Genomic DNA, 19258 nt, shown 5'->3' on the forward strand with positions numbered 1-19258 from the left:
CTCGATCGCGGAGCTAGTCGAGTCGCGCATGTTGGCGATAACGTATTGCGTCATAAGTAAAGCGACGGGTTTTTTAGACGCATCTTGTTCCCGGAGTGCTGTTCCCATGTACCCTTGCCTTTCTTAAGACCTAAAAGAGGGGATGGCTCTACGCTGCTGGGATGCAGCTCGCAGCCTTGGGTCCCGGGTGAGCGACAGGAACGCCTTTGCTTATGACAAGTTCACAACTAGGGAAATTGTTCCAGATATCCTTTTTTAAAGCCCTGAAAGCCGTGGCATATCTTAATTATTGCAAACTTGTTGACAACATATTTTTAGGACCTGTTTTAGGAATAGAAGACGTGAAAACGTGGCATGTTAAATCACTTCCTAAGGTTTTCTAATCTATATTTAGCAGTTAACTTTGATCTGATTCCCACTTTTTCCCATTCGTCAGGGCTGAGTGTGAATCACGGTCCCTGTAACCCTAGGCTGACCTGAAACTTAAATTCTTAGACAAAAGAATCCTCCTCACTCTGCTTCCTCTGAGTTCTGGATTACTTGTTTGAGCCACCATGGCTTGCGGTTCTTTCACCCTGAGTCTTTTTCAGATTCTGATCTACGTAGTTTGAGCTCTTAAATCGTTTTATGTAATTTCTGAATCAGTTCTTTAGCTTTGGTATTATAATGGGTTAAAACTAATTTATTCCAGAGTCTACTGAGTGAATGTTGTACTGAACCCTTTCTGTAGGTATTTGGAAGATATACGTGCTCGGTTAGAGCATTAAGTTCTTTGTCAGATAAGAAAAAGGAATTTTTACATAATGGACCAGACCTTCAAGATTTTGTGTCTGGCGATCTTGCAGACAAGAGTACCTGGGATGAATATAAAGGAAACTTAAAGCGCCAGAAAGGAGAAAGGTAATTGAATATTAGAGGCCATTTTGATTTTGTGCATTGTTTTTTGTTTTTGTTTTTGTTTTTGTTTTGGTCTTTTAAGACAGAGTTTCTCTGTGTAGCCCTGGCTGTCCTGGAACTCACTCTGTAGACCAGGCTGGCCTCGAACTCAGAAATCCGCCTGCCTCTGCCTCCCAAGTGGTGGGATTAAAGGTGTGCGCCATCACCGCCCGGCTTTGTGCATTGTTTTTAATCAAGCCTTGTAGTAGATTTTTCTGTACCCTTTGACCATTTTCTTCATCCTTCCTAAAATGACCTGACCATTTTATACTGCCATATCCCATTTTCTATCTAGCATCTAATTGAGAGAGTATAGGTTTTTCTCTTGGTATTTATTTATTTATTTATGGTTTTGGAGATGGTTTCTCTGTGTAGCCCTAACTGTCCTCGAATTCTCTCTGTAGACCAGGCTGGCCTCAAACTCAGAGATGCATTTTCCTTTTCTTCCTAAGTGCTGCAATTAAAGGCGTGCACCACCACCACCTGGCTTACTTTATTGATTTATACCTTCATATAATTTTAATTGTTAATGGGCATTGATCATCTAACTTACTCTTTGCTTGTTTGTTTGTTTGAGATGGGGACTCGCTATCTGTTCCTGGCTAACCTGGAACTCACTTTGTAGGCTAGGCTGGCCTCAAACTCAGAACTGAGGTCTGCCTGCTTCTACCTCCCAGGCACTGGTTCTAATTTGTTCCTTTCCTGAGAAAGTTTACATATAGCCTATGTTTACTTTATCTTAATTGTTTTTTAATGATGTATGGTTGCATGGCTTGTAGAAGGCTCTGGATGCCAGATTCCTAGCAACACAGTAAACAAACAGTAACAGAAGAGTGGTGTACAGTGTTGTTTTCAAAAATACTTTGTTAAACAGCTTCTAGATCAGAAGTGAATATAGTCAGAAAAAAACAAGGATATAGCTTTCTTTCCGAAGGTTAGACCTTGTCTTTTTTGTTGTTGTTTTTCATTTCTTGGTTTCTTTTAAGTCAGAGTTTCATCTATATAGTCTGGGCTAACCTTGAAATTACTATGTAGTTAGATTTGACCTTGAACTCCTGATCCTACTACCTCCATGGCTTAAATTGTAGCAACACTGACATGAACCACTGAAATTAGCAACTTGTCTCTCTTTATTAATGACTAGAATCTGGAATGCAGAATAGATAGTATGCAGTTGGCTTCTTTCCGTATTCTGAGTTACCGTAGTAATTTGTAGTATTCATAGGGAAGGACATATCCTTCCTTTAATTAGAACAGTGTAGCAATGTACGGTTGAAGGTAGGTATAAGCATAGCACCCCCTTAGACTCCGTGTCAGTGTTTTCTAAAGCAGTTTAAGCAGACCTAACTTTGAGTCTTTGTTCTTACGACTATGATGGAATTGTGTTAGTTCAGAAATATGGAAAAGGCTATCCTGGGAAACTGTTAGAGCAAAGGTACATGTTTTCCACAGGCTGGTAATAGACCATTCTCTCTGGCTTTCTCTAGGTTAAGATTACCTCCCTGGTTGAAGACAAAGATACCCATGGGTAAAAATTACAATAAACTGAAAAATACATTGCGGAATTTAAATCTCCACACAGTAAGTGGCCAGTGTATTTCCTCTCCGTTTTACCTAATGTCTGTACTGTTTCTCCATATTTGTAAAGTTTTGTTTTGTTTTTTTGAGATACAGTCTCATTGTGTAACATAGGCCTGTTCGTTCTCAAACTTGTGATTCTCCTGCCTTACCTTCCTGGGTGCTCAGATTACAAAGTGGTTGGTGCCAAATGAGACCAAAAAGATGGTTAATGAGTATATAAACTTTGGCAAGGAAAGCAGGTACAGATGAAAAGTGAAGTGTTATCAGCAGTAGTAGGAATGTACATAGACGTTTAGGGGCTGGGAGAATATTTCAGTGTTGTCTTAGTGTATGTAAAACCAAGTCTGATTTTCCTACAAGAAAAACAAAAAGTGATTATATTTCTTCTGAACTCTGTTGGAAACTTAAGCAGTAATTTAAAATGCCTAATACTTCATTGTTGGCAGATCGGTCCTTTTACCCTGCTTCATCATTTCCCCTTTTCACAGGTATGTGAGGAAGCCCGATGTCCCAACATTGGAGAGTGTTGGGGAGGTGGGGAATATGCCACAGCCACAGCCACCATCATGGTAAGGCCACCTGGTCTCTACAGCTTAGTTCAGGCATGGTACAGAGATGTTTATGCTCCCTCCTAAAAATGTATACTGTGAACAGCCAGTGAGACTCTTACCACATATGAGTTTATAAAATCACAAAGAGAGAACCTTGTGACTTCACCTTCTCTGAATTAATCTGTTATTGGGTCTTCCATGTATCTGATATTGAACTCTTTGGTGCCTTAGGGTATATGTTTGCATGAATGTTTGGAAATATTTTCATAATTATTTGTTTTTTGTTTGTTTGTTTTGTTTTTCGAGACAGGGTTTCCTCTATATAGCCCTGGCTGTCTTGGAACTCACTCTGTAGACCAGGCTGGCCTCCAACTCAGAAATCCACCTGCCTCTGCCTCCTAAGTGCTGGGATGAAAGGCGTGCGCCACCACCGCCCGGCTTGTGAATGTTTTTCTATCTCATCTATTTAACAAGCAATACTTGCAGAGTAACTCCACTCAGATCTGCCTGTTCATCTTTCCATTGAATTTATCTTCAGGCAGCCATGTGGCTCAATGGGTAAAGTTACATGCAGTCGAGCCTGGAAATCTGAGTTCAGCCCACAGGACCCACCAGTGGAAGGAGAACACCGACTCCCACAGGCTGTTCTCTTATGTCCTGGTGTCTTCTCACATGTACATACCCATACCCACAAAATAAATAAAATGCCATTTAAAAAAAGAGTATATTTTCAGCTGGGCAGCGGTGGTGCACATCTTTAATCCCAGCACTCGGGAGGCAGAGGCAGGTAGATTTCTTGAGCTTGAGGCTAGCCTCTACAGAGTAAGTTTCAGAATAGTCAGACTACACAGAGAAACCCTGTCTCAAAAAAAAAAAAAAATTTTTTTTTTCCGAATCATTCCTTGTTGATTATTGAGTTGTGAGAAATCTTTACAAACTATGACTAAGTGTTATAAACACGTAAACAATACCACAGATAAACAATACCACAGACGACCTGATCCTCTGGTTAGAGACCAGAATGTTAGCCTCTCCACAAGCTCTACCTTGGGGCCCCATTATTTCATCTTATTTCTAGTTTGTTTGTTTGTTTGTTTATTTGTTTGAGACAGGGTTTCTTTACATAGCCCTGGATGGCCTGGAACTCACTCTGTAGACCAGGTTGGCCTCAAACTCAGAGATCTGCCTGTTTCTGCCTACCAAGTGCTGGGATTGAAGGTACACACCACCACCACCCAGTTTAATTATTCTTAATTTTGTGTATGTGTCTGTGAGTGCAGGTGCATGTAGATATTTAGTCGATGTAGGTGCTGGGAGCTGAACTTGGATCTTCTGAAAAAAACTATCCTCTTAAACACTGAGCCATCTCCCGTTTAAATTCTGAGACTGAGTGGAGCCCAGGCTCACCTTGAACTGATGCTCTTCTTATCTGATTCTCTTCTTGCCTCAGCTTCCAAGGCGCTGGCATTACAGACACATATCACCACCCTTGGCTTTACGTTTAAATTCTGTTGTTGTTGATGATGATGACGATGACTGTGTACATGTGGAGATGTGTTTGGAAGTCAGAGGACAACTTTGTGGAGTCTGTTCTCCTTCCCACCTTTACAGGGGGTGTGGGAATCAAACTCAGGTCACTTGCTTGGCAAGTACCTTTCCCCACTAGCCATCTTGCTGGCCCCTTAAATTATAAAATTATCTGTTCCCTCCTGGTCCCATACCCCCTCCAGTTCCCTTAACACTCTACTTGAGTGTATCCTTTCTTTTTCCACATAATTTGTATTTCTTAACCAGATATCATTTAATCTGGAATGTTTTGGATTCCTTATACACAGACCCAGTCTGATGACATTCTGTGCCATTTTCTTTTGGCATTGTATTCTTGGGGGTCATCTGGCTACTTGATATAAATCGCGACGTCTCTGTTCTAGTTGATGGGGGACACATGCACAAGAGGTTGCAGATTTTGTTCTGTTAAGACTGCAAGAAACCCCCCTCCACTGGACGCCAGTGAGCCCGACAATACGGCCAAAGCCATCGCAGAGTGGGGTCTGGATTACGTTGTCCTGACATCGGTGGATCGAGATGGTTAGTAGTGCGTCCCTGCGGCTTTAGTTAAGTTGTGGCACAGCTTGAACAGAAGCTTCTTCTCTTCCTAGATGTGCTTGATGGGGGAGCTTCGCACATCGCCAAGACCGTGTCGTGCTTGAAGGAAAGGTACTTGTTTGACGTTCGTTCATGTGAATTTGAGGCCTTTTTTTTAATCTCTTCTTTCTTTCGTTCTTTCTTTTTTTCCTCTTCTTTTTTTGAGACAGAGTCTATGTAGCTCTGGCTGTCCTGAAACTCACTATATAGACCAGGTCAGCCTTGAACTCACAGAGAAACACCTACCTTTGCCTCCCAAATTCTGGGATTAAAGATGAGCCACCACATCCAGCCCAGCACTGAGTTCCTATTAAGTTACTACTTAAGAGTTAGTTGAGGATACAGCTTTGTGGTAGGATGCTTGCCTAGCATGCTCAAGACCCTAGGTTTGATGCTTCCCCCTTCCCTTTAGACACACAGAAAACTAAACATTTAAGAACATGTAGTGCTAAGCTGGGCGGTAGTAACACACACCTTTAATCCCAGCACTCAGGAGGCAGAGTCAGTGGATCTCTAAATTCAAGGCCAGTCTGGTCTATAGAGTTCCAGGACAGCCAGGGCTACACAGAGAAACTCTGTCTGGAAAAACAAACAAACAAACAAACCATGTTGTGCTGCTCTTGCAGAAGACCTGGGTTCAGTTCCCAGCTCTTATGGTGGCTGACAACCAATCCTAACTCCACAGGGGATCCAGCACCCATACTTGCAGCAAAACACACAGAAAGTGGAAATAAATAGATCTGCAGAAGGGCAAAAAGCCTAAAGTGGGCTGGAGAAATGGCTCAGTGTTAAGAGCACTGACTGCTCTTCCAGAGGTCCTGAGTTCAATTCCCAGCAACCACATGGTGGCTCACACTCGTCTGTAATGGGATGCAGTATACTCATATACATTAAATAAATAAATAAATAAATAAATAAATAATTTTTTTAAAAAGCCTAAGGTAAGATGAGATAAACACCATCATTGTAAAATACATGTCTGGACACAGTTTTCATTTTTATCTGTCTGTCCTGCCAATTTTACTCACAGTCTACATTTAAAAAAAAAATTTAATTCCACTCATTTCAAAAAACATTAAAAAGTAGCAAAGTTCAACAGATTGGTGGCACATGCCTTTAATCCCAGAGTTCAAGAGCAGAGACAGGATGACCTCTGAATTTAAGGTCAGCCTGATTTACATAGCAACTCCAGGCCAGCCAGGGCTGCATAGTCAGATTCTGGCTCTAAAAGCAAAAGGAGCTAAATCATTTCTGTAACTTGGTGCTAGTGTTAAGGTCTAGTGTGCTAACACATGTTTTTCTACTGATTTACCAGTTTTTCTATTTGTTAGGGTTCAAAAAATATATTTTGTGTTTTTGAGCTCACAGCATTTCTTTCATAAGCCACTAATGCATCTCAGGTGTGGTTTTAGAAAGTCAGTTTCAGAGTCACACACTGTGATCTTTCAGCATCTTACACAAGGGGACAAGTGTGGTCTTTCCTACCTGTTCTCAGGGAACAGCTGCACTCTGCCTCTGGGATTGCAAACAGCTCTGTGACCTAGTTCACAGTACAGTGCTTCACTAGATAAACACAGCCACCATAGAAACAGGAAGATTATTGTTTGGTTGGTACTTCATTAAAAAAGAAAACCAACTCATGATTCAGCAAACCCAGAAACAGCTTTTAAAGCTCAGCTCATGGAGAGATTTTTGCCTAGAGGAGGTGAGGACAGTGTCTGATGAATTACAGAAGCAATCAAAGTTGAAGAAGGTGCCATTTGCCACCACAGAAGAAATGTCCCAATTTGTTTTCCAAATAGTAAAATAATAATGATAATAATGATGTCTTATATTTTGGTTCCTTTGAATGATTTGTTTTTTCATTACCTAGTCCAGTTAGGTTTGAAAGTCAGATTCTACTGTTTGCTGTCTGGGTAGGCATCCTGGTTGCGCTGTGCATGCAGGTCACTGTTTTGAGAGGTTTCATGTAGTTGCTCACTTAGGACCATTTTGTGTCTGTGCCTTCCTTACACGGTCCAAGGGCTGCGGAAGTGCTACAGCCAGTGGTGACAGTCTGTGTGGGCAACAGACCTGCCAGCTCTCATCCTCAGTTCTTTGCTTACCTTTTCCTCCTAGGAATCCAAAGATCCTCGTGGAATGCCTCACCCCAGACTTCCGAGGAGATCTGAGAGCGGTAGAGAAGGTGGCTCTGTCTGGATTAGATGTGTATGCACACAACGTGGAGACTGTTCCAGAATTACAGAGGTGATTGCACGTTAGTGGTCACAGCATGCTGGGAACTCTCACTTCAAAGCCGCTCCTTCCTCCTCTCCCCTTCCTTCCCTTCCTCTCTCGATCCTTTCATTCTGCTCTTTCTTCACAAGTTAGTAGGAAGTCAGAAAAGATAGCCGCCAAGAGTGAGTGACCAAGGGCTAGAGCGGGCTCAGTGACAGAGCACACATGCTTTCCAGAGTTCCTGCTCTGCTTTGGTCACCTGTTACTCCTGCTGCGGGGTGGTTCACTGACACCTGCACTCATGTGCACACTCCCACACAGCCACACACATATGCACGTAATCTAAAAGAAAAGTCTTTTTAAAATATTCAAACGTTACTCATATGTTTCTAGCCAGTCATGTCAGTATTGTGTTTAAACCTGTAAATACATATGCTGATGTGCTAGGACTGCTAATGCTGACAATGTTTGAGGGACACATAGTGAGTTGAGCATCTTCTTTGACGTTCTCTCAAGGCACCGCAGACGCAGCTCTAAAGGCAGCCTCACAGCAGATGTATTGAATTGTGTTTTTTTCCAAAGAATACTTATGAAATGGGAAATTATACAGCAGGAAAATGGCTTGTTTTAAATCTTCTAAAAAGTAGACAGGATGACTGTCGATGACCCTGCCCTATAATTCCAGACCTTACCGAGGCAAGAGATCAAAAGTTTGGGAACCAGCCTGGGCTATACTTTAAAAAAAAAAAAAAAAAAAAAAAAGCCGGGCGGTGGTGGCACACGCCTTTAATCCCAGCACTTGGGAGGCAGAGGCAGGCGGATTTCTGAGTTCAAGGCCAGCCTGGTCTACAGAGTGAGTTCCAGGACAGCCAGGGCTACACAGAGAAACCCTGTCTTGAAAAGCCCAAAAAAAAAAAAAGGAATTATGAAGAACTGTTATTCTACATAATGAGTATATTCAGATTTCAGAAAACTTAAGACATATTTTAACTGTAGACAAGATTAATATTTTCCTTTAACTTTATCGGGTATTTGGCTGTGATTTAATTAGCTACTCTTTACTGCTCTGTGTCTCAAATCACAAGAAGTTACAGTGAATGGTACCAAGCACATCGGTCCTGGATTGCAAGCATTCCAGAGCACAGCTGTAATCCAGTGGGGAAATACATGGAGAACACTTTGTAAAAAATAATTCTGGGCTGGGTAGACCACTCAGCGGGTGCAGTGCGAGTTGGTGAGGCAGATGACATGGGTTCAATCCCTGGAACCCACAGGCTGGAAGGAGAGAACTAATTCCAGCAAGCTGTCCTTGGTGTCCACGGGTGCCACTGTGAGCATTCACACGCATGCGCACGCACACATACACACAGAGTGAGTAAACAATAAAAACAGATGTTCGAAGTGTATCTTGCTAAGTGTAGTGGCACACAGCTGTCATCCTAGCCCAGCACATGTGTGTACCCATGTACAAGTCAGGAGGCTGAGGTGAGGGGCTTTCCAGTCCAGGGCCAACAGGGCTGGCATGACTATCTCATGAAGGGACAACTTTCTATACTGTCAGTTTTATGACTTTTTAAAATTGCTGGGGTTTTTTTGTTTTGTTTTTTCGAGACAGGGTTTCTCTGTGTAGCCTTGGCTGTCCTGGAACTCACTCTGTAGACCAGGCTGGCCTCTAACTCAGAAATCCGCCTGCCTCTGTCTCCCAAGTGCTGGGATTAAAGGCGTGCGCCACCACCACCACCCCCTCACCCCACCCCCGGCTAAAATTGCTGTTTTTTTTAACTTGCATTTATGTGTGCGAGTATGCACGTGTGCAAGGACACAGACATCTATGTACAAGTCAAAGATAGCTTATTGGTCGTTGGTTTTCTCCTCGTATATAGGTGTATTGCCTGTGTACTGTGTGCATGCAGAGCCCCTGGAAGATAGAGGCCAGAAGATGACGTTAGTCTCCTGGGACTAGTTGTTAACCCTTTGTGGTACTGGAAATTGAACCTGAGTCCTCTGTAATAGCAGCCGGTTTCTGAACCACTGACCCATCTCTTCAAACCCCTGCCTTTTATTTAAATTAAAACAAAATAAAAGTATAGAACACAGGCTGCTTCAGCCAAGTGCTGACCTTATATTAGTTACTTCCAGCCCTTTGCCTTTCTTCTCATTTAACCATAGTGGTTTGGCCAGTGTTGAAGGGTAGACCCGGCCTGTACCAACCCTTTGGTGATGTTGCCTGCAGTGGGTGCCAGTCTCTCTGGTTTCACTTCTGAAAGATTATCTTCCCAGTGAAAATTCCAGAATGCTTTTCCTCTGAGCCTGCAGTGTTATTACTCGCCAGCAGAGGGCAGTCCAACCTGCAGGAAAGAAATGCTCATAAAAGTTTCAACCCCAAAAGTGAACGTTCCTTCTTTAGAGGTTTGTCTTGTCTTCTGCCCGGTTTCTTTTCTTGCTAGAAGCCATTATAATTTTGAGTTTCAGAATTCTAATCTCTCAGTGTATAAACCGAGTAATTTCTAGTATGGTTTTCTCTGTCTCAAGACTTGGGAGGCCTGAAGAGTTGATAGACCTAGGAAGCCCAGTGAAGACTGGTTTTCTTTTCAGTGTTAGTAAACTTTGTACACAAATGTACTATTGACATATATGCTCAGTGAACCATATATTTTAGAGTGGTGGTCCTCAACCTTCCTAATGACGAAACCCTTTAATACAGTTCCTCATCTTGTAGGGACCACTAACTATAATGTTACAAGTGTGATTTTGCTACAGTTATGAGTAGTAATGTAAATTCTGGTGGGTTTTGATGGACTTGGGCAACCCTGTGAAAGGTTGGGAAGCACTCTTTTTTTTTTTTTTTTTTTGGTTTTTCAAGACAGGGTTTCTCTGTGTAGCCCTGGCTGTCCTGGAACTCACTCTGTAGACCAGGCTGGCCTCGAACTCAGAAATCCACCTGCCTCTGCCTCCCAAGTGCTGGGATTAAAGGCGTGCGGCCGCCGCCGCCACCACCACCACCCACCCGGCCGGGAAGCACTCTCCTAGAATGTGCTTTCTGGTCCTCCAGCTTGCTTGTATAGCAGTGTAGTTGGTTGAACTTGTTTTGTCACTGACAGTCACCTTGTTTTCCAGGAAAGTTCGTGATCCCCGGGCCAATTTTGACCAGTCTCTTCGTGTATTGAAACACGCCAAGGAGGTCCAGCCCGATGTTGTTTCCAAAACATCAATAATGCTGGGCCTCGGTGAGACGGATGAGCAAGTCTATGCCACGATGAAAGGTAAAGAAGCTGAAAAACAAGCCCTCTCCGTTTCCCTGGAGTGGCAGAGGCTCCATTCTAAGGAACCTGTTAGTTTATGCCTCCTCCGCAGGCGTGAGTGCCGGTGACCCCGAGAACAGCACCTAGAGCTGCAGGGGTGGGCCAGCGGCAGCATCCCCGCCTCCATGTCCAGAAGTAGAAAGGACATGGGTGCAAACAGCAACATGCGAGGGAAGGAAGCCTTCTTAGATCATTTCTGCCACTGGCTGGGTTGAGAGGAAGTTAGCTACCAGGCGTTGGTAGATAAGCAAGACTCTGAAGCCATGGCTGTAGCTTAGCGGTAGGTGTTTGTCTACCAAGTACAACTGACAGAGGAGGATTCTGGTACATCACAGGTCAAGTCGTACTCGGAGAACACAACCTGCTCACCAAGGAAAACCCTAATACAGCATGTTTGGCTCAGATGAATGCTTTTTGCTTCAGAATAGTTGTTCCTTTGCCTTTTTTTCCACTCCCAATTCAGTTAGAGTTGGAGTTATTAAGAAAAGACTTTAGGGCTGGTGAGATGGCTCAGCTGTTAAAGGCTAGGTTCACAACCAAAGAGATAAGAGTTCAGTCCTAGCAACAATGGCTATCTCTCCAGCCATCAAGAAAAAAGAAAAAGAAAAAAAAGATTTTAATGTAGGCCTAAGCATGGAGATGACTAGAGACACAGTAAAGGAAAGATAACATACCTCCAGGCTTGGCCATGGCTTCTCTAGGGTCATCTCCCTCCATCTTTTATGCCTAACCGACTTCCTGCTCTAGATCATCTCCTATTTTAGCTTTTATCTGATAGCATTAAATTTGTCCCGTCCCCCCCCACCCCCCGCCCAGTGTTCTTCTAGCTCTCCTGGAACTTTGTCTGAGCTTGAACTCAGAGATCTGCCTACATCTGCCTCACAAGTGCTGGATTAAAGGCGTGCGTCACCAGGTCCAGCCCTATATTTCCCCTCTGTCTCCTAGTTTCACACTACTGCAGTTATCATTGCTGTGGTTCCAATCCTCATCGGAGCCCATGGCTCAATGTTTTTGAATGAATGGGTTTTCTCCCATCTTGTATTGCCTATGACAGTTACAGCCCACAGCGTGCAAGCCCTCCTCACAGGACCTGTGCTTACATCTGTAATTGTAACTGAGCACCTGCTAAGTGGAATCTTTGCTTTTCCCCCCTTTCAGCTCTCCGTGCAGCCGATGTGGACTGTTTAACTCTAGGGCAGTATATGCAGCCAACAAAGCGCCACCTTAAGGTACAAACGTCTTGAGTTGCCAAATCTTTTCTTAGTAATTTGAAGTAAATCTTTATTGTCCACAGGTGGAAATTAGAAACCACTAGCTTTGTGGGATAATGTCCTGTGTATGTAGAAGTTTCCGTCTTATTGTCACATAGAGCAGTGGTGCTGGTACTTACTGTTACACAAACTGCTCCAGAGTTAAGAGTTGGGCCATAGTACTTCCTGGCATTTGGTGGTCCTGCGACTTGGTTACAGTTGCCTGAAAGACAAAGCTGACTGAAGAGAAGGAAGGCAGTTTTCTGTTTCTATGATGGAGAACATTGTATCGGGTAGTATCCGTGTGCTACAGCAAGCTCTTTGAGACTAGCTTGTGAGAGGCCCGGGTTCAACCTCTAGTAGTGCCAAACAAACAAAAATAAAACCTGCCAGGATTAGTGCTAAACATAGCATACAAGACAGATTAATTGGTCTTGTCCTCAGGCATCTTATACGAGGTCTTGGAGTGATGTTAAAGTGCTTGCAGATTGAGGTCAAGTCCCAGAACACACTTTTTATTTTATCTTAAGACATGGAGGAGTATGGTTATAATCCCAGCACAGGGGAGATGGAAACAGGTAGATCCTGGGGCTCACTGGCCAGCCAGCCTGATCTCCTTAAGAGTCCCAGGCCACTGAGGGGCCCTGTAGGAAAAGAAGGTGAAAAATGTCTGAGAACAACTTCCAACAATGTCTCTGGCTATACACGTGTACATAAGCACCTACGAAAGTGTGCATGCGCACACATGGACATATGCACACACAGAACCTTACAGGCATGACCAAGTCTGCCTTCTATTAATAATAAAGAACAAATATAAATGATCTCTATATTCTTGGGGTATTTTTTTACCCTTTGGAACAGCTAATGTAGTACAAAGTGCTATTTCTTCCTCTCTAACTCTCCGGTGGTTATGCTCTGATAGAATCCAGCAAATAATCCAACGAAAGAGAGGGAAGGAGTCTGGATAAATAATGAGCCATTCCAGATACATGGTATAGACTTTATATAGAATCAGATTACTAAGAATTCTGGAGTCTGATCTAAAGTGATTATTTACATCAAGGTTGAAGAATATGTTACTCCTGAGAAGTTCAAATACTGGGAAAAAGTAGGAAATGAACTTGGATTTCACTATACAGCAAGTGGCCCTCTGGTGCGATCTTCATATAAAGCAGGTAGGTTGACTGCAGGGGGTGGCTCCACTTAGTCCATTAATTCCCCACAGTTGCGTTCCATCCCAAAGCACTAGAGCCCTAAAGCAAGTTACAATGGCTGTGGTTGTCTCTTACCAGGGGAATAAAACGAGGTCTTCTTTTCCTAGAATGTCTCTCATAGCTTTGCTCCATTGGGTCATATTTAAAAGCTTCTCTTTAGCTTCATTTGTTTCTCGTACACGTCCTCACTGTTCTTGAGATCTCAGCCATTTGACAAGAACACAAACCGTTTGCATAGTCGGTTATTCCATGTGTGACTTTCAGTAGCAGATCTCCCAGAAACAACAGAGCATACAGCACATGTGATACAGTTTTCTAGAAAATGTATATTCATCTGACGGTGGTGCCAGCCGCATCTCCGTGCTGCCAATTCCAGATCCATGTAAGCATTGGAAGCCCATAGCATTGCCTCTTGCACAGTTAATCTTGTTGATCCTTTGACATAAAAGGGAAAACTAATCATTTCATCCCTAAACAACTTTTTAGTGGTTTTACTAACTTAATATATTTTTTTTACTTTTGGTATGTAGCTCTTGCTTTGGTCAGCTGACTGAGCTGATTATGAAAGTAAAGACATTTTCCAAGAGATTAAAAAGTTCTTTGAGCTAGGAATGTCATTCAGTGGTCGAGCTCATGCCGAGCATGCTGTAGGCCCCAGGTTCAGTTCTCAGCAGCACAGGGGAGAGTAGGAAAGAAGTCAGGTAGTCGGGCTGCAGCGGCAGCATTCAGGAGGACGGAAGAGGAAGCTGTTCCCCGTTAGTTAAGGGTACGAAGTTGGGATTGGTAAACTAGGTGTTTGGGATATCTACAAAATATGTTAATATTATAAATGGTCATTTAAGGGATTTCTGTGTGCACTGAGATCTGAGTCACAGATATAAGTTAGGATTTTGTGTAGAAAAAAAAATCAACCTTCTCTTGTCGATGATACTCAGTATGGCTGTCAGGGAATCTAAGGGAATTCGGCGTGGTGGTGTGTGCCCGTGTGCCTATCGGCTGCGAGGAGGAGGTCAGATCACCTCAGCTACCTCAGTGGTGACGTCAAGACCTGCTTCGGCTCCATGAGACTCTTGGGTGGTTTTTTTTTTTTTTAAAAAAAAAACAAAAACAGGAAAAGAAAATAAATTTAAGATATTCTCATGAACAGTTTATCCTAGTTATAAAAGCCAAGAATTTGAACTCTCTGTTGTTTCTTAAATAGTAATAAAAAAAGCATGAAGTTGGGGTGTATGGGAGGAGTTAGGGGACAGAGTAGAGGAGAATACGATCAAAATATATATTCATGTTTGAGATTCTTAAAATTAATAAAAATTCCAGGAATTTGGTTCAGCACTGATTAACAGGCTGTGAATTAGAAGTGAGAGTTAAGCAGGATAGCTGGCAGGTTGGAAGTACATAAATACAGTACATACATATACAATACATACATACATACATATATAATATACACATACATATAATACATACAATACATGCATATATATACATACACACAAATACAACATATACATACAATACATACATACATACATACATACATAGGCTAGAACCAGTATTAGCTTCTAGAAGTGAGTACCTAGAGTAATATTTATTTTATTTTTTATCTTTTCTTTTTTGTGGTGGGTGATTTTTAATTTCTTTATTTGTTTAGAGACACAGTCTCACTGTATAGTCTTTGCTGACCTGGAACTCATCATGTAGGTCAGACTGGCCTCAAACTCACAAAGCTTTGCCTGCCCGTGCCTGCCTGTGCCTGTCTCCAAGGCCTGAGATTAAAGGCTTGAACAGCCGTGTGCAGCATAAAGTAATATTTAAGAGGAAATTTCCAACATTTGAAAGGAGTGAATTATGATCTTTTAGTGTTTTTAAAGTCACTTCTAAAAGATAGAATCCTGGTGTGTCGAGCATTGGGGCTCAGATGGTGGGCTCCTGGTGACCATTGTTCTGTGTCTACCAGATTCAGACGAAGGACTGAGCAGTACAGACAAGAGGCTCAGGATCCTTGGAGATGAATGGATGATGGTTGCACTCTGATTGTACTTGTAAGATGACAGAGAGGAGGTGACCCACTCCTCATGAGATGAAGCCTCTGGGGTGCGCTGCAGCAGGAGCGCTGCGCTATCTGAAGCCACACGAGTGAAGCCTAATGGGCTGGAAGGGAGCGTTCTGTGAGCACGCTAGCTCAGACTCCACTCCACATATTTACAGAAGCCCATTATAGAAGGAGAGCTCTGGCTTCCCTGGAGGGGAATCAGGGGGAGAGAGATTCCATCAGATGAGTGCTCAGCTGCAGGGCGGTCTGTCTGCTTTATAAGCATCAGATCCCGGCTAATGATGGTGGAACTACTTTCTGAAACGACTTTGTCAGCGGCGAGGAATAAGCCTTCACAGTGGGAAGAGCACGCAGAAGCAGGCCCACGGGCTCAGTGAGCCATCTTGCAGAACACTTGGGTACTGGAAGGAATAATAGTTGAGAGTGTAGAGATGAAACAATCCTTTTTGGTCCCTGAGCTGGCCTGTGCTGTTACAGAGCGAGGAAAGGGCAGGGGAGATGTGGTAATACATTACAATCTCAAAAATTAAAAAATTAAAACAATCAGGGAATGCCAAAGATAAGGAATACTTAGATTATAAATGCTGCCTTTGAGACCTGACAGGAGGGAAGTACCAGTAAATATAAGTGTGCTTTGTGAGGGGCGGGGTTCTGAGACAGCAGCTTGTTGCTGCTTACCTTAGGATGATATTAATGTATTCTTTTTTTTTTTTTCCTAAACAGGTGAATTTTTCCTGAAAAATCTAGTGGCTAAAAGAAAAACAAAAGCTTCTAAAATTTAGCCAAGACCTTCAAGATCACAGGAGTGTTAAGATTTTGCTTCCAGTTGGTGTGAGGGCGGTGCCATCTTGTCAGGATTCCTGTGCATGCAAACCAGCACCATTCGGAAATGTCTGATGTCTGATCCAGGCATGATAATGGTATATACCTGTAATTCCACCCAGGCCATCCTGCCTTCTGAGTAAGACCCAGTCTCAAAAAAAAAAAAAGGAAAGAAAAAGAGAAAGAAAAAGAGAAGGAAGGAAGAAGCCCGTAACCCTGTAAGCGGCACATTTAGTAGTAATTCATTTGACTCCTTGCCGACCTATTTTGTCCCCATCTTTGTCAGTGATGATATGATCGTCTCTGAACGGTTTGCTGTTGCCATTGTAATTTAAAAGTGTCTGTTCTAGCATGTAGAAGATCTTAAAACCACAATAACCCATATGACATTTCTTTTCTTAAAAAGATTTATTTATGTGTGTGTGTGTGTATGTGTGTATGTGTGTATGTGTGTGTGTGTATGTGTGTATGTGTGTGTATGTGTGTGTATGTGTGTGTGTGTGTGTATGTGTGTGTGTGTGTGTGTGTGTAGTTAGAGGAACATACATACGGATTCCATGACACATAATAAATAATCTTTTAAAAACCCTCCATAGATAAGTCAGCACCCCAGTGTGGAGCTAGGAAGGGCTCGACAGCTCCCGGTCATGTCAGTGCTGAGGAGGGAGTCGGTGTTCTTTAAGGGTGTGGCCTCTGTGTTGACCCATGCTCTAGAGCAGTGGTTTTCACCCTTCTTAACGCTGAGACCCTTTAATACAGATCCTCAAGTGGTGCCGACCCCCAACCAGGAAAAGTTTTTTTTGTTGCTACTTATAACTGTAATTGTGCTGCTGTTCATGAGTTGTAATGTAAATATGTGATATGCAGGATAAGCGGCCCCAGGGGTCACGGCCCACAGGTTGAGGAGCAGTGCCCCAGTGGCTGGCTCAGCACCCATGAGGAGAAGCCTAAATGCTAGGCTGCTTCCCACTCTCTGGAGTCTAGGGATAGAGATGATTAGAGAGTTGTTGAGCTAGACCCATAGCTGATTCCGGCCAGTGCTCCCCTCGCTCTCCCTTTGGGGTAGAGCCTCTGTGGTCCTGATGGGAACTTCCTCCTGCAGGGACATCAACCAGCATTCCAGGAATCCCATTCCCATGCACTCAGTGCTGTCCACAACTGTCCCAAAGCCTCCGGGCCGGCACGGGCTCCTTCCTACTCTGTTTTATTGGATTACACAGCCCTTACTGGTACCTCATGCTGTCCTCAATTATGATGGGTTCCTTACAAAGAGCAGAACATACATGTGTGCACAGGGTAAAACATGATGGTATACACTTGCACCTCAGCAGTTGCATGGAAGATTGCTGTGAGTTGAAGGCCAGTCTGGGTCAAAGCCCTTTATTATCTGTCCTTCCAAACTGGATGTGGACTTTTTGTTGTTGAGACAGGGTCTCATGCAGCCCAGGCTAGCCTCCGACCAGCTGTGTAGTAAAAGATGACTCTGGATGTCCTAGCTCTGTCCCTGAGTGCTGTGATTATAGGCCTGCAACACTTGCAGGCCAGGCATACACTCGTAAACTCAGCCCTTAGGAGGCAGAAGGAGAAGAATACACAGTTTGAGGCCCGTCTAGATTGCAGCAAAGCCACCCAAAGTCACCTTCCTTACCTGCTGCAAGCAAAATTCTATCCCTCATGATCCTCTTCAGCTCCAGACCAAAAACCAGCCTTTATTTTCCTGTCTGTGTCTCACTGTGTAGCAAAGGTTATCCCGGAACTCACGTCTGTAGTCTAGGCTGTCCTGGGACTCGTGGCATCTGCCTGCTCTGTCTCCCAAGTGCCCACTGTACAGGGAGGAGCCACTCCACTCGGCCTCACGCCTCTTTTTGTTGTTGTTAAATTTTAAAATAAGATCTACTTTGTAAAACTACTTGTATGTGTGTTATCTTCCATAATTAGTGGTGTCTGTGTGTGAGTACCCGTGTAGGCCAGAGTACTGGAGCCAACCGAGCTGCAGCCCTGGCCCCATAGCCTTTTTGTTGATTTATTTTAAAATCTTACATGACATTATCCATGTTACATGCTTTACGATATAGCCACATAAAATCTCCTTTGTAAGACACAAAATAAACAAAGACAGGATTCTGAGTCAAAGATAAATTTGAGCTTTATTATTTTAGAACTTTCCCAGGTCATGGCTGTCCATACCTGCCTCTTCGTGCTAGTGGTCTCTTAATAAAAATCTACTTCCGATATTAGAGTGTTCTCAGCAGCAAAGAAAAAAATCTCTTCAAACAGGTTCTATTAATTATGGGCATTTACACCACCAAACAGGAAGTGGGTGTCGTAAATGATTTCGTGGTTCAAGGAAGCCACTAGAAACAATCAGTCTTCAACTCCTCTTTTACATTTTAAAAAAGTTTTTAGCCGGGCAGTGGTGGCGCATGCCTTTAATCACAGCACTTGGGATTAAAGTTCTCCCTCCACCATGTGATTCCAACGGAATTCAACTCAGGTCCGACTTGGTGGCAAGTGGCTTTTTTACCCACTTGGCCACCTTACTGGCCCCACACTTTCTTTTTAAAACCGTGGTCTTTAATTCATACAGTAAAGGACAAAAGAGTCTCAAATTGCTGTACCCATGTATATGTTCTTCCCCATCATAAACAGCAAATTTCCAAGGCTCTGTCTTTGGCCCATTTTCTTCCATTTTCATTTTTTCTACCTTTTGAACTATAGCTGTATTCCACAATTACTTTTCCACTCTACGCAGACACTTCCTGCAATTAAAAAGGAGTACCTAATTTTTTTTTTTTGAGATAGGGCTTCTCTGTGTGGTCCTGGCTGACCTGGAACTCACTTTATAGACTGGGATTTAAGGTGTGTGGCACTTTTGCCTGGTGTAGGAGTGCCTAATCTTAACTGATTTAGCAAGACTAAAATCTGTCTGTGTGTTTATAATCCTATTGACAAATATACAGAACAACTAATCCATGAATCAATTCTCAGGAGTCTTACAAATAAGGGTTAATCCTTAAACCAACATGAGATGTCTGCAAAGCTTTTCTGAGGGGCCAAAAAGCCAATGGTTTTTATGTTTTGTAAGCCATGAGACAAAATTGAGGCTATTGTGTAGGAAATTCTGTAAGCATTTAAACTGTAACTATGGGGGCTGGAGGGTGACGCAGTGGTTCCATTCCCAACA

At 43.0% G+C, this 19258-nt stretch overlaps 1 protein-coding gene across 2 annotated transcripts; it reads left to right on the forward strand.

The window, feature by feature from the left end:
- The first annotated feature begins 81 nt into the window (after positions 1–81).
- Lias (lipoic acid synthetase) lies at positions 82–18207 on the forward strand. Of its 2 annotated transcripts, XM_028765259.1 has the most exons (11): positions 82–187; positions 731–900; positions 2424–2517; positions 3006–3086; positions 5000–5156; positions 5228–5285; positions 7332–7460; positions 10548–10693; positions 11891–11961; positions 13049–13160; positions 15976–18207. In XM_028765259.1, exons 1-11 carry the CDS (start codon positions 143–145, stop codon positions 16032–16034), a joined length of 1122 nt encoding a protein of 373 aa, XP_028621092.1. In that variant the 5' UTR covers positions 82–142; the 3' UTR covers positions 16035–18207. The 2 variants fall into 2 exon arrangements, with proteins under 2 accessions (XP_028621092.1, XP_028621093.1); XM_028765260.1 differs by lacking the exons at positions 2424–2517; positions 5000–5156; positions 5228–5285.
- The last annotated feature ends 1051 nt before the right edge of the window (positions 18208–19258 follow it).

Source organism: Grammomys surdaster, unplaced genomic scaffold, assembly GCF_004785775.1.
Source record: "Grammomys surdaster isolate TR1022 unplaced genomic scaffold, NIH_TR_1.0 150, whole genome shotgun sequence".
Classification (NCBI taxonomy): Eukaryota; Metazoa; Chordata; class Mammalia; order Rodentia; family Muridae; genus Grammomys; species Grammomys surdaster.